Source organism: Salminus brasiliensis, chromosome 19 (genome assembly GCF_030463535.1).
Source record: "Salminus brasiliensis chromosome 19, fSalBra1.hap2, whole genome shotgun sequence".
NCBI lineage: Eukaryota > Metazoa > Chordata > Actinopteri > Characiformes > Bryconidae > Salminus > Salminus brasiliensis.
Genome location: NC_132896.1, coordinates 9,804,513 through 9,829,823, shown reverse-complemented (window position 1 = coordinate 9,829,823; position 25,311 = coordinate 9,804,513). Strand labels below are relative to the sequence as shown.

At 45.4% G+C, this 25,311-nt stretch overlaps 1 protein-coding gene across 1 annotated transcript in view; it reads right to left on the bottom strand.

The window, feature by feature from the left end:
• The window catches only part of ppargc1b (peroxisome proliferator-activated receptor gamma, coactivator 1 beta), a 49,921-nt gene extending 26,557 nt beyond the window's left edge, over positions 1-23,364 (bottom strand). Inside the window, exon 1 of the mRNA XM_072663493.1 lies at positions 23,248-23,364. Coding sequence (XP_072519594.1) covers positions 23,248-23,328 — 81 coding nt within the window. The 5' untranslated portion in view covers positions 23,329-23,364. The remainder of the gene's footprint in view (positions 1-23,247) is intronic.
• Between the last annotated feature and the right edge of the window lie 1,947 nt (positions 23,365-25,311).

Here is a 25,311-nt window from a genome sequence, read left to right as displayed (position 1 = left end):
TCAAAGACCACCACAAGGGGTCAGTCGAGACTCCAACGTTCCTGCAATAGACACAGCCTAACCTCCACAGAGCCCCGTAGGTCATGCATTCTTTGGCGTGATGAGTTTTAAGAGCAGTTACTATATTTAGGTGCCAAGTATTCATAAACTACATAAACCTGCATGCGGTGTCAAAGGGGGAACCGCGGGTCACGGTCAGAAGCACTTCCTTGTGGGTCTCTGCTGATGCCTGCCCATCAAAAAAGAGTTGGGCTCTTTCCCTCCTAGACTGGCCTATTGAAACAGAACCTTTGTCTAAATATGGAAAGGTTTCTACTGCTACTGGTATTGTGCTTTAAAGCCAGCTATCATTTAGGGTAATGCTACAGTGCCATGAACATTGCTAGCCAGTCAAGGTCAGGCTAAATGCTAAGTTGAGGATATTTCAAGTGAGAGAATGGTAGAGAGTCAGGGGACTTCAGGACAGTCATGCACAGTGTCACAGAGACCATTGTTTATCTTCACTTACGGTTCTTTGGCTGTTTAACCGCGGCCAAGATTTCGAGGCTCACAATATTTCGCTTCTATTTTAGGGGTGCTGTGAGAGAGCGGGGTTTGTTTTGAAACCTGAGAGTTGACTGAAGTGCCGAACTGACCTTTGCATCGAGAAAGGTTGAAAGGACAGTTGCGCTCGGACACAGCTGTTCAAGCTGCATGCAAAGCTGAGTGGCAGCAGGCTACTGCAGGAGACATTTAGAACTGCACATGCTAAAATACTTGCAGCAGCACCACATGCTGTGGCTACAAATAAAACTGATACATGTACAACGGTGCACATGAACGCTGCGGCACCCTTCTCCACATTACTACTAAGGTGGGGAACCCTCAGGTCCTTCCAGGCCTTCAGAGGCCTACAGCATACATCTGTTTAGGCCATTTAAATCAATACAAAAATACTTGATTCGAATCTCTAAAAGTCTTATTTCTAAGTTTAAGTTTTGGTGGGCAGCAAAAGGTTTAACGTTTTAAAACGCTAAATAAAAAATTGTCCGATCAGGATTTTTGGCTCAGTAATATCTTGGGTGCTACAGCTAAATAAGCTCTTCAATTGGAGGGGCTTTACTGGTAGAACTGAAGGCCTGATGTGTTTAATGCAATTAACCACCAACACAATTAGAAACTGACAGAGGATTCAACCAATTACATCCCAATTTCCAACTGCTGGTACCTGTTTCTTCTGGACAAACAGGAATTCTGGGCCTCCTGGAAATCATATGTATGATTATGTACGATTATGAGTGGTAGTCTAACCAAGATTTCACAACCTTTACATGTGTATTTTGTATGCCGCTTTGCCATCAGTAGCCAGAGTATGAGAGAGCACAACTGGTCTTGCTCTCTCAGGTTCTTTCTGTGGGTTGATGACACTTCCTCCCCACATCACGTCCAGTCCACGTCCATTTAACATGAACAGGGATTGGGTAATTGGCCTTCCAAATGTAACCAATAAACTTTTTTTTTTGAAGCATCTTGCTAAGAACTGGCTATTTGGAAAATTTCCTTCACTGACCAAACGCTGCAGTACCACTAACACATGACCCTTGAAAGACCTCAAGAGGATCTTGTGAAAATCTCTAAATCCTTGCCAAGAGAAATGTCACAGACACCTCTTCTCTCACTTCCCCTTGTGATCTCGATGAGGAAACCTCGTTTCTGCATAACCTTTTCCCTGAATACCTATTTCTACCCCAGGAAACAAGCCGAAGTGATTTCTGAGTCAGCACTGTTTTAGGTCTGGAGCAAACCATGAGTGATCCACAGGGCAATCGGTTTTCTGGGTGAGCTCTGAAGCAGAGAGATGACTAACCCTGAATTCCTAATGCTCAAACAGACGGCAGTGCCATCTGCCAGGCCTCATCTTCAAGCCATTGCTGTGGAGAGCGTAACTGTAGGGTGTTCCAACACAAAATGTAACCAAGTCATAGAGTTTCTGGCCTTCACATGCCCTCCATCTCCAGCTGCCTTGTCAATGAAGCCTGTATTCATCAGCCCTCCGCTTGTGCTAGGACTCTTCTTCTTCTCCAGTGGTGATTAGCTGATAATGCCATGGCCTCTGACTGTTTCGGTGTCTCAAGTTATTTAAAGAGCGCTTACCCGGTTCAGAATGGCGGTGTTGCTGCCAACGCCCCAGCTATTTGCCACATCGGGAAAGGGTGAGCAGTCACAACAACCTGTACTTGGCTCTTAATGAATCTTCCAGGATAAGCCAACGGTTAAAGTCATTAGGAGTAATTAAGGTAGGGGTGATTTCTTTTCCACGTCAGTTTCCCACCCAGACTATGGAGGGAGCTGTCATGTCAAAGACATCGCAGCAGCTTAGACCTTGTGCTCAGCGCAAAGCCCAGACAATTGGAGGGAACTGAAGGTCATGGCAGAGTAGCTGCATTGCTGGGAATTAGCCCATAGGAAGATCACTGGCTGCTTCCATTTTTTTTTTGTCTCACTAGGTGAAAGGGTATATTCTCCATCCAGGACCCCCTTGGTGGCGCAAGGCTAAGTGGTTTCTTAAAGCCACCTCAGAACCATTTACACATTTACACTATTCCTTTACGCTAAATACACGCCAATTTCCCTTCTTAACCTGTAATCTGCTTTACAGGTGAAAATAATGACACTCGAAATAGTCTACTTCCTCACATTTTACCCTCCTGTATTACAGTACAAGCCCAAAACATGTCCTTTGATCTCTAGATCAACCTAAAGACGTGGCAAACATTGTCTGCTCCATGCAAGGCAGCCGCAGACAGTGCAAAGATTTATTTGCATCCTTTATATTTACCAGAGCTGCAGCAGATGCTGGATATTGAAACAGTCTGCTCCCATTCCTCGAGATCCAAGTTTATTTGCCAAGCCCAGTAAACAGAGAGTCTGCTCAGATACACCTCAGAGCATTTACACTCCGCCTGCCCAAACCATACCAGTACCATACCCAAAGGCACAGTAGTTTCAAATGGCACTTTCCAACAAATTGTTGCGATCGCCGCTTTGGGCATCCCACCAGACAAATCCTGTCCCTCTGCATGCAGCGCTGTTCTTCTGGAGGCTCTGGGCCTACAGCATGGGGTTTTTCATTTTCATTTACGGAATTGCTTTAGTTGACGGTTATTACAGACCCATTTTATCAGTCAGGTTTGGCTATCCCAGTCCTCACATAACCTTTTAATAAGTCTCTCCAGGATTTGAACCGAACCGCAACCACAACAACAACAACGTTAATTAGTGCCAACTGCCTCTCAGGCTCCGAATGGTTGCATCAAAAGTCACTCAGCATCACTTGATGCCAGACTGTCGGTTTGCCACCCACATGGTCTCCTCAGTGTGAGTGGGTGAAGATCGGATGTGTGTCCCACATCCCAGGACTACCTGTAGGGTAAATCCCAGCACCCTTCGCTTCCCAAAAAGGTCAGGCCTTTTTGGTGCAAATATCAGGAGCTTCATCATGGGACACGTTGGGTAACAGAACTCCCCAATTCCCTCTGCGTGGTCCTGAGATCAGTTGCAGCACTGGAGAAGCAGTACCTGCCCTCAACTGCCCCGAGCCACTCAGCTACATTTTTAAGTCCGTTCCGGGAAGGATCGAATTTACGTCGTCATCTCACACTCTAGCAGGACCCATTAATAATAAAGACTGGAACAGCAGGGGAACGGCTGCTTGTTTCAATTGATTTAAGACTGTTTCTTGAGCCTTTAGAAACGACAAGATGCTGCTAATTAATTAAAGCAATTAAGAGAAACTCTTAGTCTATGCATCTTAGCATTTGTGGAAAGTTTCATATTCATGAGCAAGGACTGCAATCTACGAGAGGCATTCAGTAATCATGCAGGATTCAACGCACCACCTCACCAGAAGATTCAGTGCACTTCTAAACGAAGTACAATGGATTTCCAATGGCACTCAGGCCACTCCCCTACATGTTCACACACACTAACAAAAGCACTTCAGCCTGTCAGTCAAAGCTGACTAGCCACTTAGAGTCCAGTACCACTCGGGATCACTATAATTACAAAACTGTATGTAAGGTTAGGTCTCAGTGTCTTAGGTCACAGTGGAAACAGGAACACTAAGGGCCCTATCTTACACCCTGTGCAAGGCGCGTTGCGATGCTCATTGCTGTCTTACACCTCGCCAACAGTGTATTTTCACGCTGTGCGTCTGCGTCATTTAAATAGCGACGTTGCCTGCGAATATATCTACGCCGCTGGGCGTGGTGGTCTCAAAATGAGGTGTGTTCAGGTCAATTCCTGGCGTATTGCTGTCTTGGCAACGGAAAACACAGGTGCACCACTGACTGAAAACACTGACTGTCAACAGTCAGACGTTCATTGCTATCTTGGCAGTGAATTGTCAAGACAGACGCATGCCCAACACCCGTACACAACCCCCCCCCCCCCCCACCCCACCCCTTTTGTGCCACTGAAGTCGGACCACACCTGGCTCTTTACGGGAACGGCAAGTGACACGCTGATTGGTTTATTGCATGTAACGCCAAAACACACCTATGATTAATTAAGAGACTTTGCACATGCCTTTCGCGCGTTTCGAGCCGTGCAAGGCGCACTTTTTCCATCGTTATGATAGCAAAAACGCACTGACACGCCCTAAATCAAGCTGCACTGTTGTTAGGTTGAAAGCTCACCAAAAGATTACTAAAAAATGGGCCCTAAATATCTGCCATTCATCACTGAGATTTAATGAGATGTAGTCTGAGTCATTAGCTTCACTCTCTGTTTCAGATTCGTTCTCTTCACTGGTTGATTATGCTTGCACGGGTGAGCGACGTAAAAATACAGGAGCAACCTGTTTATCTGCGATTCTTCACTGAACAACAGAAGCCCATAATAGGAAGCCAAGGAAAGAATAAAAAAAAACTTGTAATTGGCTTTAATTGTTAGCTTTGAGCTTCCTTGGCAGCCATTCAAACTGGATAGCTTGGCTGTACTGCAGTGCGAAGTGTAACTAAGACCTCCTATGTGCTCTACCCTCACCTTGCCAAAGCACCTTGACCACTTTCATTGTCTGATGGTCTTTCAATGAGGTGTTGTGTGTGCAGCTATAGAAATGCAGCTCCTCGTTGCTGAGAAACAGGAATCCCACGCCAAGCCTGATGACAGATTTACAGACTGAATCAATAAAAGTTCAAGAGTGTGGTCAACTGAGCATGAAATAAACACACATCAGCCTCCAGTGATTCTTTGTTCATTAAGGGGTCATTAAAGGATGTAAAAAAGCATACCATGAGTATGGTATCTGATTTGGTCAGTAAGTCTGTTCAGTTGCATCTCTTCCCAAATAGGCAGATGGGCACAGCGTCTGGGATCTGAAACGGGCTCCATCCGCTGTTTCGCCAGCACCAGACCAACTGAACTGTGGGAAGAAGAAGTGCTGCTTGCTTCAGTGGTCAACCAAACGCTGCATCTTTTGAACGTCGGCTTGAATAATTTTAGCAGGGCAAAAAAAACAAAAAAGGGCTAAAGACTGCGCCCGTGTCCTCAGCCAACCCGTGTGCACGTGACTGAAGCACCAACCAAGCATAAGATGAAGTGAGAGAGCGAGAGAGCAAGCGAGAAAGATAGAGAGATAGATAGATGCACTGTAGAAATGTTGCCAGCATAACAGACGAGAGGCGAGGGCCTAAGAGATGGGGAGGAAAAGGAAAGGCGCCTGGTTTCTAAGGCTATTCTCTTAGCAGTCTCCGAGTGTTGCTGAGCACCATTGGAAGGTGCATCACGTTTGTTCTTTCACAGCTCACTGCTCCTGCTGCCTGGCCTTTCCTCCCTCCTCAGCAGCACTAACACACCGCTCCCATCCTCCTCCCCTCGCCTCTGTATCACAGCCGTGGCCACGTGCCTGTGTGTGTGGAGAGCGTCTTTAACTGGCAGCCATTTCCCATGGTTCCCCTCAGCCACACACTCTCACACACCTGCCTCAAAGAGGCAGGCTTCAGGTTTAGGCTTGTAGAGCCACTCCGGCCCAAATCTGCAGATGTCCGTAAAGTAAAAGGCAAGAGCAAGGTGAACCTCAGGAAGCAGCAAAGATGCTGGAAAGGGTTGCTGGTAAAAGCAGGACCACCCATGCCACCATTCCCCCTCAGGAAGGTGACTGAAAAGCTAAGAAAGTGGTCCTTGTCCCTCAAGGCCTCTTACACTTGCATGGCCCAGATTTGCTGCTTGGGAATCCTGCAGATGCATCACCAGTTCTCTATGGTAACCCTTACATGTCAGAGCTATTGATGATGACAAACCTCGTAGCTCGCTGAAACAAGAGGTTGTAAACGGTCAGTCAGTGCTTTGTGGTCATCATCAAATCTTCTAAATACATTGAGGTGGTTTAGCAAAAAAAAAAAATCAGGTTAACACACATTTTATCAAACCAAAGACATCAGCTCTTAGGGGGCAACTGTGGCCTACAGGTTAGAGAAGCAGGCTAGGGACTGGAAGGTTGCCAGTTTGATCCTCTGGACCAGCAGGAAGTGCTTTCTTCTCAAGATGTCCAAGGCACCTGCCCTGGGTGCTGAGTTGGCTGCACACTGCTCTAGGTGTGTTTTCTCACTGCACCACTTCACTGGAGTTGTCGATAAGTTGGTGAATGGTGACTTCATCAAGGGTGTTTCTGGGAACAGTTCAGCCATAGGGGTGTGGTGTACAGGTTTACTGCCGCTGTTATCTTAAGGCAGAGCAGAACAGGGCATGGGGGTAAACTGTTACGGAGCTATACGGAAACAAGGTCACACATCACTCGGGTGCAAGTGGAGAGCAGAGTTTTATTATAAATGAGGGGATGGTTACTGATTGAAATTTGAATAGAAGTTCTAGTAATGCTCAACATGGCGTCCGCTCACGTAGGAAGTCCCGCCCTTCAACAAAAAGAGCCGATCAGTTTGCTGGTTACGCTGCGAATGAGGGTCGACAATATTGTAGCTCCAGTCTGACCATGTCAAATTAAAACTCACTAATACAAACAAAGTTAAAAATACCATCTCCCAGTTTTCTCCTTTTTGTTTGCTTTTTGCTTATCTAAAGAATTGTGGGAAAATGTTTTTTTAAAAATGGTTTGGTTTTGTTTTCATTTATTTACTATTATAATTAGTTGTACTTATCTTGTATATGAGCAGGAAAGTTCATTAAAACAGAATTCTTTTAAATGTATTTTTCTTTATTCTTAGTTAGCAAATGCATAAAACCACCTCACACTACATTTAAAAGCTGATGGCTACATAAGAGTTATTTGCCAATTAAGTCACTAATAATCCAAATAATCAATATATTATTTTACTATCAAAATAGTGGTTTGTTGCAGCCCTTGTGTGTATATGTTTACTGCCATAGAGTGGTAAACAGGAAGGTTGGAATCCGCTGTACCGACGTGCATTAGCGTGAAGCGTGTTCCTAATTCTAACTGCTATAGTTTCAGGGCTCTGTACATTTAACACGCTTTTCCATCACCTTCTGCCCAACCTATGATGACTAGGAAGCCACCAAAAGTGTGAATAACCTTCACCCATAGCATCACCTAAAACACTATGCTAACCAAGATAGTCGGGTGGATGGAGAACGCTCGGAGAGCCCTCGAAGGCACTCATGAGAACAGAACTTTGCCACAAGAAAAATCCCTGACTGTCAAAGTCTAACTACAGCTATACCATGCACACTTTCCACTTTAATCATAATGTACATACATGATCAAGCAACTTGAAATATTTAAAGACTTGAAGGTTTCATGAAATATTTTTCAATTTTCCACGTAACTCTGACCGTACATTACCACCGATTACTCTAGGCAGTTATCATTTTTGCTACCGATGCAATTAATTAGCTGAAGTGCTCCTACAAGCCTCGAGGCAAGAAGATATCCTCGTCCCTCGCCAGTGCTGTCTCATACCTTTCTATTCATGACTAGTTTCCCCAAAAGCCGGGGGTGAATGCCATTACTTCATCGGCCTCTGAGCTGGAACTCTCTGGCTTAAGTACAGGCTTTGCTCGCTTTGACCACAAGGAGACCCTTCCTCGTCCAAACCACAGTATCAACCTTCAGCATGCTCTTATCAAATGTCTAATGGGGAAACGAATGTTCCAAGCTTGCCCTTAGCAAGGACGCGAGCAGTACATGAACTCGTCTAAAGCACTGCTGCTATATCATTAGCCGTTTCTTGACAGGAGATCTTTATAGGAGGAGACACAAACATTCACAACTTTTAAGGCAAGTTAATGTGGAGAGATCTGAGTCCATTGTTGGAGTTCTGGAGGGCTTCTGTTCGTCCAATCATCAGCAAACGCTCACCGAAAATAAAGGGTAGAAGATCAGTCCCAAAAAAATCTAATTATTTATCTATTTAGTACTTCCTTTCACTTTCTATCTACAGTGTGTAAATGCTCAGGAGGACTTGGCCCATGCTCTATCAGTGTCTTCAAAGTTGGGAATTGCGGCCATAAATGCAGTAGTGTAGTAGGGTCAGTAGGGTCAGCGATTTCCGATCACCAAAACAAAAAGGTCCATATTAGCGCTCTACTGCCATTCAAACATACTGTAGATAATGGTAGAGCAGAGCACACACACTCACAGACACACACATCTCCCTCCCTCCCACACACATACACACAAACAGTGGTGAGCGTGAGTGCCTGGGGTGTTATAAATCCAAGGGGAGCCATCTTTGGAGAGTGTTGCGAGGTCACGGCAAATGCCGTTCCTTCTTTCCAAGTGCTTCCTTTTTATGTCTGTCAAGGTCTGTTCCACTGAAAGGAGGCATCAGCCATCACTCTAGCCAACCACCCACTCCCTGGCTCCCTGTCACTCACACAATAGCAATCTGCATAGCTAATCCCCTCCCAATCCATAACTGCCGTTTTGGGGATCCCAGTGTCTGTTTCAAATCAGTACTTATTAGCCGAGAGCTGTAATTACCAACATTTCGCTCTCCGTGAACTAAGTCTTCGGGCTCTTCGGTTTCTGCTCATAATTATGCAGCTTCTCCAGTCTCTGCGTGGGAAACGATCACATGTCTGTTACCCTTGCCTCCGCGCAACTCAGAAGCATCAGTCACGTGAGCCCCCGTACACATGCCGGCTTCCCACTCGCCACGGAGCGTTAGCCGACTGCATTTCAAACACGGATTTCAAATTGACATGCGAGAAACGGTATAAACATACACTCCACCTCCCAACCCAACCAATCCTGTGCTGCTGTGCATCCTGAAAATTGCAAGCCTCAAACAACAGCTCTGACAGAGCTGCTAGCCGATGGCCAGTCTCTGTCTGGGGCTTCTGCCAATGTAATCAGCGGAGGGATGTCCTTGAGGGGCAGACACAGACTACTCCTGTGACACATCATCGCTACTCTGCTGCCCCATCACTCAACTGCACCGCCGCTGCAGCCGTCAAAACCCGACCCTGCTCAAACACCACCTGTGTGAAACCCACACAACGGCAGACCCCGTGCTTCCCACGCTGGCATACCACAGCCTTCCGGTCGGAGGCTCAAGCCAAAGTGTGAACAAATCCACCAAGATTTACACCAAGCCAGTGGGGCTGACTTACAGCCATGAGATTCCATCCCTGGGCTACAGTGAGTCCTGCCTGCAGCGTCTGGAATGACTGATAAGAGAAGAGAGAGGATGCTGGCTGACAATCTTGACGGCTTCGGGAGGCACCTGAGCCCAGCTCGACAGCTACCACGGTTGCGTTCGTTCTTTTCTCGCCTGACATTCGGGCTCTTTTCATCACAGAGATGCACTGCCTTTAACGGCAGAAACATCCGAGAGGGGTGAGGAAGAGAGGGGGACCACCGGCCGCCTGTTCACCTTAAGCGACTCTGCCACAAACTCTGCCACTTCCACTGTGACACCGTGAAAGATATACAGCAAAATCAGCAGTTAAACTTACTCCTGCAGAGTCGGCAGCACTCAATTTTAACTCCGACGACTCCTGTTGTGATTTAGCTGCAGAAACGTGGTAGACAGAACATGCATTATTAATGCAGCAAATAAGCTAAGGCCGGGGCTGCTGCTCCGCCCTTTTTGTACATCTGTAATACAAATATAACATTGGACACTATGGATAATCAACCATAACATCAACACCACCTGCCTAATACTGAGTAGGTCCCCCTTGTGCCCCCACAAGGCATGGACTTCACAAGACCTCTGAAGGCATCCTGTGGTATCTCACATCAAGTCATTAGTAGCAGGTCCTGTAAGTTGCGAGGTCCCAGCCAACAATGTGGGCTAGGTGGGTTCCAGGTGGGCTTTGGCTCCGAGTGGGTTTGTAAATGCTTTGTTACTGGGACCCATTTGGGACCCAATATTACAGCCCACCTTAATATCACATGGGGATCTATGCTCCAATGTGCAGATGAAGCCCATGCTTTATTCCCTCTGGTCCCATCACTGACCTTGGTGGGCATCCACATGTGGGGCCAACATGGACATGTTAGCTGGGGTGGGACCTGCCTGATGTTTTGAAGATGTTCTGACCCAGTAGTCTAGCCTTCACAATGATGTCCTTGTCAAAGTCGCTCAACATCCTTATAACATCCTTATAACTGACGGTTTACTTGCTGCTTAATATATCCCAGCCCTGGCCTCAGAAAGACTGGCTGCATGTGATGTACTGTGGCTTTCTGTGGTCTGATATGGCTTCACATTAATGTAGTACTACAAAAATGCAGCATGGCGCATTGGGGCATGCTGGATATAAAAAAAGTGTCATGGAGCGCCTGTGTGCATCTTTCTTCTCTCCTCTCTCTTGATTTCACTTCCTGTTTCAAATTAAAATCCCTCTGCACATTGCTGTAGAGGCAATTTCATGCATTTCATAAAATGAATTTTTAAAAATATGGAACGCGCTTGAATGACCAATGTTGTTACTGGTCTCAGAATTTCATTGTTTTAGTATGCAAATTTTGTAGACTACATTTTAGAACTGTTTATTATGCATATTATGTTTTAATTTATTGTCAGCTAATTCTTTTGTAATTTTTTTTTATTATTATTATTTCTTTTAGCTTTTGGCTAGGTGTGTCCAAACTGCCTGTGTTTCCATTTCGGTGCATCACTAGTTTACTGTAAAGTCACTGACAAGGCAGGTGGGAGTCAGTCAAAATAGCAGCCGTAAAGGAAGATTAACCAAATGTGAGCAGATAACCCGCGCTTAGGGGTTTAAGCCCTGGCTGCTCCCCGGGTTAGGAAACGCTCGGAATTACACTACTGTTTACCTGACTTGGCCTTCACTGTGTCATTATCCTTTCAGGGGGGTTTGGAAAGGGGGGTCGGCACTAGCTCCACAGAACTTTGTCAAATGCTCCAAAATGAATCAAAAAAGAGGCTGCAGAGCTGAATGCAAATCTTAATCTGATAGTGATATTTTTGTCACTTACAAACAAAACAGGAAAAAAAGGAACCTACAGAAGAAGAAAACAGTCCGTGCCTCTGCAGTAACAAAAACTCTGAACCATCTGACTCCATATACGCTCTTTTTCCTCCCTACGGAAGCGATGGGAAGAGATTAGCGCAGCACACTTGTTTACACAGTAGAATAACCCTGTAGAAGCAGCAGCAACTATGAGAATCATGTCACAGATCTGTGTGGTCGCACTGCACGTGACTGCGCAGTTCACACAGCACCACGGCCATATTTGGAATAAAAGCTGGATTCAGGCGAACGGAGACAAAAGAGCATTAGCGGAAGCTTTAAGCCAAGTTTCTTGGTGTAACGCGACACAAACCTCTCCAGAGCATAAGAACAGGGACAATCTGACGAGTCATTCCTCCGTCTGCCTAACAGAAGGTAACACGGACGAGAAGTAACCTATCGTATCAACGAGCTGCTGTCTGACAGGACATAAATTGGGTCTACAAAAGCACATGTGCTCTTCTGAACAAGCAGGCTACTTTGAACTTCACAGCTGTCAGATCAAAGGGGGATGTTCCTTTGAGTTTTCCACAAACAAACAATCCTCGCTCTGTCAGCTCAATACTCGCCGTGTTCAAATGCGATCGCGCCAGGTTCCACCTTCATATCGAGAACCAAATCCATGTAAATGGTAATCAGCTGCACAAAGGTAAAACAGCTACGAAACACCTGTCCTTTCTGATGAACCCTAGCTGTATTCAGGCAGGAGACAGAAATGTGTCCTTTCTACCCAGGACAAATACTGATCATTCTGGCCTTCAATGAAGCTGACCCCGGGCCAGATGGAGAATGCATGCTAATGATTTTGGTCTGCATCCACCTTCACTCCTTAAAACCAATGAAAGCAGGTAAGCGAACCTCCATGCAGTAAAGCTCAGACAGTCAGGTTCAAACCAGATCCAGCTGCCTCCAGCAAAACGTGCCTACCTGGACTGCACTAAATAATACATGTCTGCAAAGCAGAAAGATCACTCCATCTCACAATTGACCTTGCATCTTCATTGCACTGTGGACTGTGGACCGAGTATCTCCATGATCTCCTGACTGGCAAAAATCCCCACTGCATGTGTCTTTTTTCGCAAGAGAATCAAGACTGCAGACTGGCTGGAATCACATGCTGGGGCAATCGTTTGACCAGGATGTGTCAGGGTCTTGAGTGAGAGACCCGCAGGACTGAAAATTTTCAGCGGATGGGACCCAATATTTTGCCCAACATTTCCATGTAATCCTCATTCCTTGAGCAGCTTTTCACAGCATGCGCTCGGACACTGAGTCACCGGACCGCATGGCTTGATTCCCATGTCCATATCAAGGATGAGGAAAGTTGTACAGAGTTGTGAAAGTCCTTTGGGACATTGTGCCAAACGCCATAGAGTAGAAGGCGCTGGCAGGTAATCCATCTTTGTCCCTTCTCACCCCACTCATCAGCAGATTACCAGACCCAGCTGGAGGTCCCTGTGTCACTGCCTGTCCTCTGAGCGCAACCTCTGTTCCAGTCAGGCCCGGTACAGACAGGCAGGGAGAGAGAGAGATAGGCCTACAGGGGACAAAGTAACTCCTCTGCCGCTAACAGCCGAGTCACTCCACTAATGGCTGCCTCAGGCAACCTCCATTGACAGCCATGCACCATGCATGTGTGCTCCCTGCAATGGCCTTGGATTCAGAAACTCACTATTACTTCACTACAGAGCGAGGGTTCAAATGTTAATGAACCACGGAGCTGAGAAGTACCTGGAGCTGTCCCTTTCAAACTCCCTTGCATGTAAAGACGGCATGTCGCCATAAGCACAGCCAGCCAGTATTTCTGGTAGTGAGTGGGAGTTTACACCTTTAGGGCTTCTGCCAGTGTGAATTAGTGGGTGTTTGCCAGGGGATGTGGGAACCACTTATGCAAGTCGTGAGCTTGCTAGTGGAGAAAAAAAAATGACTTACTCATTCATTATCCTCAATACTTCCTCTCCTAGCTGTTTCCTGTCTGTACAGCTATGCGTAAAGGATACACCAGGCCTCTAAGTTATGGAGATGAAGCTATTGTTTTCACTGTAACGTACAATAGCATAGTGTCTGGAGTTCATTTCCTTGAGTTTTGGAGAATAAAGACAGGAACCTGTCCTCAGTGTTGCTGGTTAATATATTAGCAATTGTCAGAGACTTGAATCTCTCGGCAGAGACACCCAGAACAAGAGGTTTACACAAAACGCATTCAGTAGATCCTAACAATTCTCCCTTTATTTAGCCTTTGTGCCGACCCCCATCTATTGGAAAGACACAAACACTTCTAGTATGCCTCTCCCATTTTAATGACCCTTCAGTAAGTGACATCCCCAATGCCTTTCACTCCACTCGCTAGATCAACGGGGAGTACTGTGGTGGTGCCACCAAAACAAAGCCATGCTCTGCACATGAAAGACCAACCTCGCATTCATCATGCCCCGACTTCTAAACAGGCGGACTTTAAACCACAACACTAGCTGGCAACCTGTGACTGGTCTTTCTGAAAGGGTGATTCCCCATTTAAACGAAGGACTTCAACATGATCCGCATAACTTTTCTCATCAGGCCAACTGCCCGAAAATTCCATTATGGTACATTTTTTGGAGCACCTGTCAAGAAAGCTCGGGAGGTGTAAAAGTCGCAAACAGCTCCATTCTTTAGAAATAATGTAACCCACTCAAAGCCCAAAACAAACCTTCAAGGAACTGTCAAGAAAGTGTGTCGGGGTGCAAATTGTTTTCCTTCTGCGAAATAACCTCGAGAGAAATACATCCAAAGAAATCAATAAGCCATCACAGCCAGGTAGGATCCCTATCTGAATCTCCACCAATGTTTGTCTTCCTCACCGGTGTGTGCCTGAAGAGACTGATCCCCCATACGTCCCCTATATCTGTCGGCACGTGCTGCACATGGAAGATAAGTAATACCGTAATGCAAAATGCTACGTTCCCATGGGGCTTTCGCTATTAACGACGCCCGCCGATTTCAGACCCTGGCAAGACAAGCTCGTTTTTGAGCTTCGAGTTTGATATCAATTATGAGAAGAGGGTAACGAAATGCTGTCTGTGTGATCGTGGGGAAGACAAATATTTAAATTTATGCAGTGAAAATGCTAATACGACCCAATGAGATTCCTCCTGCTCTCTCACAGGCAGAGTGCGGCTGGAAATAGGGTCACGCACAGCCTAGCTGCACGAGGGAGCCACTGAAAAGCACAAGGAGTGCTGAGAGAGTACATGAAAGGACTAATGGAGGGATAGGGGGGAAAAAATACATTCTGTAGAGTGTGCAGAATTCAAGCCTTTGACGGGGAATAAAATCGACTCCGGAACTTTCTCTTGTGATTGCTAAAATTCTGCCTGGTGGCAAAGAACATCAACTGAAACCAAAGCCTGTCTTGGAGGATTTAGCTCACCCCCCTGGTCTGAAGAGGGCTGTTAAGGGCATGGGATAGTGCACTATGAGTGAAAATTCAGACCTCCTGTGCATCTGTATGGAGGAATCTGAATTTGCCATAGTTAACTGAGAACCATCTTGCTATTTATAAACGCTCCAGCAAAGCAGGTCAAACTGAGACGTGATGTATGTCTTTATATGGTCAACGTTAGGCTTCTTTCAGAGTCTGCTTCTCTCATCACTCCAATGCCGGATTTGAACAAGTGAAATCACCTAGAAAGCACAGGCCATTCTTGACGGGCGGTTCGTTTTTATCAAATGCTCTTCAGCAAGTGTGAAGATCCTAATCACTGCCATAACAGTGTTGTGAAATTTTACCGGTTTGTAGGTGAATGTCCTACAGCCTCATCCACAAGCACGGCATGTGGGTGGTGTTTCCGGGTCTGTTATGCCACTCCTAGTTTCTACATTTCTGGCATGCTTTCGGAGTGGAAAACACATACACACAGGTACATGCTGATTCATTCAGAGCTGGCAGGTCTGTACCGGTAAATGGCATGTTACTGTTTCAAAACTACAGTGATGTAAACCTTACATATAATCAGAATCAGGCCTGGTCATGTGACCCCGTCCTACTTCAGGCTATAGTAGGGGAGAAAAGGTGGGAAGAAACCTCACACATTTGCCAGTGTCATTCCAGTCAGCACATTCTGAAGCTGAATGCAATATAATTATGGCTAAAAAAGATGGGTGGATGGGAGGAACGGGGCAGGGGGTGAGAAACACAGTAGGGGACTGGATTTGCAGGTAATTTCATGACTTGCAGGAAAACCTTGGGACCTTTTTTTCTCCATCCAGCTCGAATAACATGGGACCGTTTCTCTTGCCTGCACAAAGCTCAGGTGTTTGTCTGAGCGGTCGCTGGCATTATTTAATTAACAGAAGGGACATCAAGTAAGAGTAGCGCATGGGTAAAGCCAGTCCAGACTGGCTAAGAAAGTGACAAACTGCAGGGCTGTAGTCACGCTACTATTAGCTAAGCCTGCCAAGCAAGAAGTTCACTGCTGAATTAGGTCACAGGCATCAAGGCAGAGGAGCAGAGAAAGAGATTCCATTCACCTGTAATAGTGCCGATCTGGTGAACAACCTTTATCCAGCCGGGCCACCTCAATGATGATAATGGAATTGTACAGGTTTTTCGCAAGGCTTGGCAAAAGGCCCAGCCAGTCGGGAGCTCTACTAGTGGAGGAAAGAGAGACCCCACTAAAAGACCTCCCAGGATTAGCCGTTTTACCCTCAACCAGAACACTGTGTAAGAACACTGTGGTGCTTTGTTGCTCTGAGAGGCGCCGGGCCCCCGGCCTGTGCCGTCACTTGCTCTCCTTTGGGGTGGATGGAAAGTTTCTAGAAGGTGCGAGCAGTGGCCTGCACCCTTATGAATGCTGCCAGTTTCCATAAACTCTGCGCAGCGTTTACTAAATCCCTGTAGCCCACAGCAACATGTTTATCTGCCAACTCATGATCTTCACTCCCTGTTCCTGCTTGGGTGTGAAACCTGTTGTTCATAATTTGCTGGCTGAGCCTGCCCACAGCACTTCCTAAAAGGGCAATAGTGAACTGAACCCTAAGGAAGTGCCTTATCGTGCTCATACTATTTTTTGAGGAGGGGATAAAGGGTCAATTTGCTTTGTGATAAAAGAAATAGGCTTGTACTGTAGGCTTGATGAGATGCACAGAATCCATGTGGAACACTGGCCTATGGGACAACTTACTAGCATTTCACCATCAGCTCTAAGCTGAATTCTAGGTACGACGTCAGGTGTAGCTGCTGGATGTGCCAGACGTCCACCATGCATTCAGAACACATGCAGAGCGTGCACTCCAGTTCTATTTATGTCTGAACATAGCTTTGAAAAATGCATTAAGCACCACTCTGCACTAAAGATAGACTTTTTCTAGTTTTCTAGGTGCACGTTATCCCGCTGATTGCTGATCTGAGATTTGCCTGTCATGATTGATCAGTTTCAAGATGCTTCTTGGCAACAGCTGTACGCTGTTTTAACAGCTGTCACTGACCAAATCATACATAAAACATTAGCAACAACAGCAAAATGGAGCTACAGTGTACTCAAGTCTTCTCCCCTTGCTTGTGTTCCATCAGCCAATCAAATATAGCATCATCATAATCAGACAATCATAACACATCATGATCAAAACAGGGTCAATAGGGTTCACATCCCATACTAGTAAGAGTAGAGCAACAACTACTCCCCCTAAATTGTGTGTTAAGGGGCTTCACAGATGATTTTTTTTGTCTCACATGAAATCTTTACCAGTCTGAGCTTGCCCTCCCCTGATGTTAGATGCCTGTTGCTATGGTGGGGCTTTGTGCACGTAGCTCCTCTACCATTCCAAAACATGCGAAAATGTCCCCCTACTTTGCATCTTTTAAAAGCCTCCAGCTAAATCAGTGACTTTCCTCAAGTCACAAAACAGCACAAAACATCATCATCATCATCATCATCATCACCATCATGATGACTAGCAGGTTTTGGCATCCCAGGTTATGGACATTACTTGATCTGCTTTTATGTTTGAGTATTATGAACAGCCCTTTCCATAATCCCACATGGAGTCCTCACTGTTCCTCAGTTGCCAAACTTTGACTCATATTTTGTCATATTTTAGAGGCAGTGGGGCTCATGAGTGGTGCAACTGTCTAAGCATTGGCCCCATCTTCAGGATGGTCAACAGCCAACTTTGGCCAGAAGTCCCTGAAAGCACAACTGACCTCATTTTATCTGTGAGGGTACGATGCCCCCCCCCAATAAAATAGTTCTCCTCAGTGAAAGAAAAGCTCTTGTAAGAATCTTTAAAAATGCTTGTGAACCCTGGAGGTCGCAAGTTTGAGCCCTGAGCCAAGTCGCTTTGCCATCAGCAGCCGGAGTGCAGGAGAGCACAATTGGCCGTGCTCTCTCTCCCCTCATCTCTCTAAGAGCAATGTTGGCTGGCACAGGTGTCTGTTAGCTGGTGTGGTGGAGCTAGGGACGAATCGGCTGCCTAGCAATGCCACGTCGGTGGCAGTTCGAAAAAGAGGCAGTGGCTGGCTTTGCATGTATCAGAGGAGACATGTGTTATGCCCTTACCCTTCTAGATGTTAGGAGCATTGCTAATGTTGAGGGGGAAAGGGGGGGCTACAAATGTAAGGGTTTGATAGACAACATTTATATGAAAGAATGCTTGTGAAATGATTTGTCCAGTACTTTAAAAATATTTTTGCCTTGAGATCAAAAGACAACCGGTTCCAGGTACAAAATGAGTCTGAGGATATTTGGCTTTCAGGTAAATACAGCATATTCGATGTGGACACTCAATTGCACCTTAACTGCCCAGAGACATGCTGAATCCTACACAATGTATTTTGCTCATTTTTCCCTCACACAACCACTCAGGTGGTGAGCTCTACTGTCAGGGGATGACACACCTGTGACCTTGTTCCAATTGCAAATGTGCTGTCCCAAGCCAGCCTGTTCTTGCAAATGATGACCACTGCAAACAATGACCTCAACACCCTGGCTAACCTCAGGCAGGTTCAACTCAGCTTTATTGGTACAGGCGTGCTGAGGAAGGCGTAACACTAATAATTTGCACAAATGAAGAATGCATCTGTCAAATACAAACAGCACACCAACACTGGAACCTTACAGAACTGCAAGACGGTTCCAGGAGAACAGAGTTACTTACATCACTGCTGCATCTCGCCTTACAAACAGCACAAATAGGCTCTGCTATGTACCTGACCATTTGCGGAAGGATGAGAAATATTCATGAAGGCGCAACCCAAGGCCAGGTCAGCCGACCAGCAAAAAAGGACTAGCCATCTATTATAGGCCAAACAGCCTCTCACATGACTTATACATCGTTCACTGAGATGAGCGCAGCCTACCTGAATACTAATGTGGCTAACACAAGCTTAGGAATGCCAGAGCACATGCTAAAAGGTACAAGGATATTCAGATCATCTCTGGGAATGTGATAAGGGTGCCTAATGACCGCAGCATATGATGCAAAGAAGATGTTTCCCGCTCCTTTTGTGGCTAGGGATGCAAGCCTGGGGATTCAAAGCAAAGGTTAACCTTTGATGCCAATTGTGCATCAGCTGATGATGGATTAGACTGTATTAATTATTGATATCTGATCCCCACCCCAGTCCACAGTTTCCCCTTTGCAGTCGGAAATGGATACAGATCTGTGACAGTGTATCCGCACATGCCTCCTCTTCTCCCCAGAGGCGCTCCTCAAAGCTGCATGACAGGCCTCTGGGGCACTGATGGAGGAAGTAGCCATTCTAATAATCGTTAAGGTTGTGTATGGGCAAGACCCTGGCGATACAGGGGTTATGATCCATATATATATATATATATATATATATATATATATATATATATATATATATATATATATCATATATATATATCATAGTATAAAAAACACACCATCCTTTGTATGAAATCTGGCTACAAGAAAAGTTTACACAATCAAAGACACAAAGCTGCTAACTGCTATCAACAGAAAATGAACCACTGTCTGACACCAATCTAAGCATGTAATCTAGTAATTATCGATACTGTGTTTATGAGAGTTGATACAGTATTATAAAACATAATATACTGATACTCAAGTGTATTGATATTTCCTTACATCCTTAATAATCTCACTGAACGAGGCAACTTGTGTGTGAGAACATGCTGGTGAGGAACTGGGGTGAGTCCAAAGGATCCAACAGATGAGGTAGAAAATCAGTCTTGCGAGATGCCTTGCAACTGTAAGGCCCCGTCCACACGTGTCTGGATATTTTTTAAAACAGAGATTTCCCTACCTCCGTTTTTGAAAAATATTTCCCACACATGAGCATGCTAGCCCTGTACCTCATAGACAGAGACATCAAAACACCAAGAAGAAGGAAGAAACATAGAGGTTTAATCTCAAATGACACACTACTCCCTATGTAGTGTACTACGCAAGTCACAAAATGAATCTAAATCTAAACAGAGCGTTACTCTACATCTGTAATAGAACCGTATTTACATTCATCCTTATGTAGAAATCTAAAATCTAGTGCTATCTGCATGTAGTTTAATGATTTATGTAGTTCACTATTTAGGAACTAAGGAGGTATTTGAGATTCAGCCAGAAACATGAATGCGTTGGGATGTCGGCGTTTTCATAAAGCTCCGTTTTCAGTGACCAAAATAGGTGTGGATGAGAGGCCAACACACAAGGCATTTTTTTTAATATCTAGATGCAGGCCTGAAAGCCCTGCGATGTGGTCCAAACAAAATTCCACGTGGTCAAGTACTCAATAACACACTCGTTATCGCTGCATTACGAGTGAATACACTCAGGGATACTGGATTTCTTAAAAATGAAAATCAAAGCAAAATTAGATGTAATGAGCCCGCTTCCCGACATCATATCGAACCCAGCATCTTAAGCGTGCGCATCTCTTTGGCCGTTTCATTGAAGTGGCTTTGATTTTCCTCAGCTAAATGCTGCTGCGAGGGAGAGTAAGATATGGAAGTGCTTAAGTAAACAAGCATACACAGAGACCATTGTCTGACCCCTTCATAAAGAGCATGTCAGCTCTGCATATTTCTGGTGGCAAATTAGCATAAAATTATCAGTGGCCGCGCAGCGAGGGAACAGTTGGGTGACACCGAGCCGTGTGGGCAGAAAGATTTTACCATGTAAATACATTTGCCTGTCTCTGTCAAGACAGGTGACTCAGCCTGTATCACGGACGCAGAACACATAGCACTGCAGTGCTGCACATCACGACAACTCTCCCTGTCGAGTGAGCCTGAGAGCCGGCGCAGTATAATGTCCACCTAAATCTGCCTCTTGCAGACTCTCTGCAGTCATTTCATCAAAGCTTACACAACATCATAGGTACAAATCACATGCAAGGTGAATGCAGGTATAATCAAACTATGTGGGTCGTATGGTGCATGCATGCCAGAGGCCCTGAATGATAAATGATCTTTTTGCCCAATAACCTATTCAGAATGACTGGAATAACTGTGTGCTCCTTAAAGGACCCATATCATGGAAAACTGCATGTTCCTCACTGTTCTGAAATGAAGGTCTTATAATGTAGCATGCAAACAAATATCAGTCAGATAGTGCATGTATGAAGCATAAGCTGCAAAACCAGACCCTTGAACCCTTGAATTCAATACATCCATATATCCGTCTAATTAGGTTACAGCAGTTTAGCCCCGCCCACTCAATGTGAGTATAAATTAGGACTTCTTTTTGGATAAGCCAATCATTTCAGCGGCTTCATTTACATATTATATACATTAGTCTTAAAGGCACAGTATAAGCACCAGTCCATTTAATTCTAAGAGAAAATAATAATAATAATCAGGAATATTAAGTGCATAAATGCACACAGACCTCATAAATGGAACAATAAAAAAAACATGAGACAAAATATAGAATATGGGTCATTTAAAGAGTCTCCTTTTACATAATGTGCCACTGCAAAGTCAACGTATATTACCATTACAATAAGGCTCAAGACTACTCTAAGGCAGATTAGTGTGTGTGAGAGAGAGTGGGGGGGTGTTTTTAACTAACCCCGAATGTAGATGGGTTTTGGATTAGCCTGTGTTAATTATTCCATCAGGGATCTGATTAAGAGGAGGAAAATAATCGAAGCTGTTAAGATGAGTAGCAGGCAGCACTTCTCTCCGTCTCTCTCCGGCGTAAATGGTGAATTATGAGTCGTGATGTAAGGAGCTGGGCTGCGCGCAGGCGCCCTCCCGCGCAGCTCGAAGGAGGGCGAGCGCGCGTCACCGGCACCGCCCCCTTCCTGCTACGACGTGGAGCGGCAGCAGCGAGCACATGACTGCAGCAGCGGCGCGCGCTCGGGCTCCGGTCACGAGGACGGAGTACTATTACACTGACCAGACGGAGGCGGTCAACCTAATAACCCCTGCGACGAGCGCGAGGACATCAGATAAAGCCACCACCTGAGCTTTATCGTATAGCACAGTGCACTCCTGCACCTTCATCACGATCACCACCACCATCATCATCATCATCATCCTCTTCATCCTCTTCTTTGTGGTCATAATCATCGCGTTCAGTCACAACACATCTGACATCACTTTTTGTTAAGAATTCATGCACGCACGCGCACCCTTACTGTACTCATTTGAAAAAAAAAAAAAAACAAGTTATGTGATAGCCATAATTAGTCACGTGACTGTTTGTGTAACCGTGTTTGTATAACGCACGCACTCTTTATTTATTTTGAATTAAAAATCAATCATAAATAATAGATCAGCTCATAAAACGATGTTGCCCCCCCTCCAAAACCCCCCCATGACCCATAATCCAGCACCGTGCAGTAAAAGTAGAAAGCAGAGCTCCACGAGACGTTCAACTCTCGCCCTGTTACCAAACTCTTTCATCAGTTACGCAAACGTAACTCGTCGTCGGTTACGCAAACAAGTTATATGTAATTACAGCTCTACACCTCTTCCCAGGCAGTCCCACACGGAGCTACAGGACACAGCAGCAGCACCACATAGCCCCGATCCACGCGCTCAGGCCACAACAGCATCAAAAGTTGTTACAACTTCATTTATTAGTCACGCGCGCTGTGCTGGAGAAACGAAGCCCACGCTATATAGCAGTAAAGCAGCGCAGTAGGTCTGGGTTCACGCTAAAGTGCACGGTGCACGAGCATACAACATTAAATCAGCCTAATCCGCTACAATACACCTTTCCTCCGCATATCGAAGCAGGCTAGTTGCACGCGAGCGCATACATGCATAATAAATTTTTTAAAAACGAGGCTCATCCAGAGTCTGCTGGAGACTAGTGAATGCCTGACTAAACAAAAGCCCCTGCTGCAAAGTCTGGCTGTATTATTTCTATTCATTTTCGCTCTCATCTTCTCGCTTTCACGCGCTGCATGAATATATTACCGAGCGAGTTCAAGTTCACGCGGCCAGCACCCACGTGTCAGACTCGCCGGGCAATCGCCTGTGATTTTTGGCAAACGATCCGCTCCTTTCCAAGTTCTACTGTCACAACAATCTGCCCGAATATCTAAACTGCCCCTCTCTAGTCTCGAATATCCAAAAAGCGATGCGCAAAGAGCCGCTATTAAGTGAGTGATTCAATGGTGAAACACTGTTCCGCCAATTCCTCCAAACTCCACGTGAAGCCCAGACGTCAGGGCTTCAAGACACCGGCTGCACGGAGCGGAGACTGTCCCAGCATCGAGCACCCCGCACACACAAGCCGCTGCACCGAGCCACGGGGGGAAACGTGCAAAAACACCGCCCGGGTGCCAGAGCCCCGGCCCCGGCCTGCCGGGAAATGAGCATCCCTTACCTGGCTCCCAGAGTTTTCTGTCAGGTAATTGAAGACAAAGGACGAGAGCTCCTCATCTAACAGGGAAACGCAGTCCGCCATCTTCTAGAGAATGAGATCCGAGAAGTCAGAGGAGGGGGTATACAGGTTGGCTTGCTCGCAGTACCCTCGTCCCGCCGCCTGGGGGCAGCACACGGGCCGCGCACGCTTACTGTTACAAAACTGTTACCAAACGCTGCCTCTTTCAACGTGGCTGAATCGCGCTTTCTGTGCGTGGATTATCCAAAGAGCGCGGGAGATACGAGCTGAAGCCGTGGGAAAAACTGCGCAAACTGCACGATGGACAACGATGGGCTGCCCACCAAACCCATTCCTAAAGCACTGAGCTCTGTCTGTCTCTGCAGGGAGTCAAACTGCTGGTGCTGCTTCAAACAGCTCACGGCCTATGACTCATTTCTACGGCAAGCTTCACCTGTCTCTTATATCCACATCAATGCCAACCAGCTTTAGACTAGGGATATATTCCTCACACACACCTGCAGGATTTAGACATTTCACACACTCTCCAGCGTTTATAAGCATTTACGACTCCCTCATTAGCCCTCTTAATATCTGAAGCTCTAAAGGAGAGTCACCCACATGATCAAGCAGCTGAGATGTTAACACAGTCACTCAGGATGGCTTCATCTCTAATGCCAGAGCACAGAAACGCACGGAGTGAAAGCTGTACACAGTGGTGGTGTGAACCACTTAAAACCTCCAAAAAAAAAAAAACCTCACAAAGTTCCTATGTGGTTACTAATCCACTGTCTGATGACTGAGATTCCTTTTTCTCTTTTTTTGTTAAGTTGTGGGAAAAAGTTTTAGCCTAAAACATTAAAAAATATTTTATAGGCCTATTATAGTGGAGTGGTACATGCAGGCCCTAATATAGCACACTAGTCCCCTAAACTTTTTTTTTTTTTTAAATTTTTCAGATTTACCATAATTTAATTTATTCACGATTATATAGAGCAGCTCAAATGTAAATAACCTGGTTCTGTTTATAGTACATAAAACAGCTCAGTTTGTGTTGTAGGCATCATGACCCCTGGTTCATGACCCCTGGTTCTGGTTTCTCTACAGCGTGCCGTTTACACCAACCCCCTGCAAAGTATGCTGAAATAGTGGAGAACATGGTGGAGTCCCTCTATCAAATTCTTTTGGTCCATATTTTCTCTGTGCTGTCAGCAGCAGCCGGACGACTATATGGCTAAAGGTGAATTTATATCACCTAATTTGTACTATGAAATCTTCTGGTCACATGAGACTACTGATTATTAATCCATCTACTTATTCGGTACTTCCTGGTCAGGGTGACAGCGGGTCCAGAGCCTGCCCTGAATCAAGCCAAAAGCACAAGACAGGGGGTACACCCATGCACTCACACACTCACACATAGAGGCAGTATAGCACAACCAGTTCACCTACCATGTGTTTTTGGAAGGTAGGAGGAAATCAGTGCACCCACATAAAAGTATATAAAATTATATATTGATTTTGTATATAAATATGACAATTACATACAATTAAAACATTACATGGATACGATTTCATGTGCATGCAATGTATAACTAGTCAAATTACTCCACAATAGTGGCGTTAACCTTTTAGGAGCTTTGTGGACAAATTAGAATGTGTTGTTGTGCTTTTATGAGTGAAAGCATAGTAGCCAAAACCCATATTAAAGGCTAATGTGTCATATGTACACATGTTCCCGCACTGCATGGTATTTATTAGACAAAATTGTTCTGTCCATGTCATCTGGGAGTCAGTAGTATGTGGGAGTTGCTGAAAGGCTTTCAGTAATGACGCTGAAGCATGCTGGCTTTTTTCTCATTGCCTGTTATTTACAGATTTTAAGGATCTTGAGGCATGCTGTTGATCTACTCATTGTAATCAAAGTGACTCACTTGTTTACTCCAGCGCTTGCTTCAGCGCAGACCAAAACAAACTGTTCCATCTCTGTCAGAACTGCAGAACCTACTCCGCCGCAGAAACTGACACCAAATCAACGAGAAACACGATGAAAATAATAAATGGGAA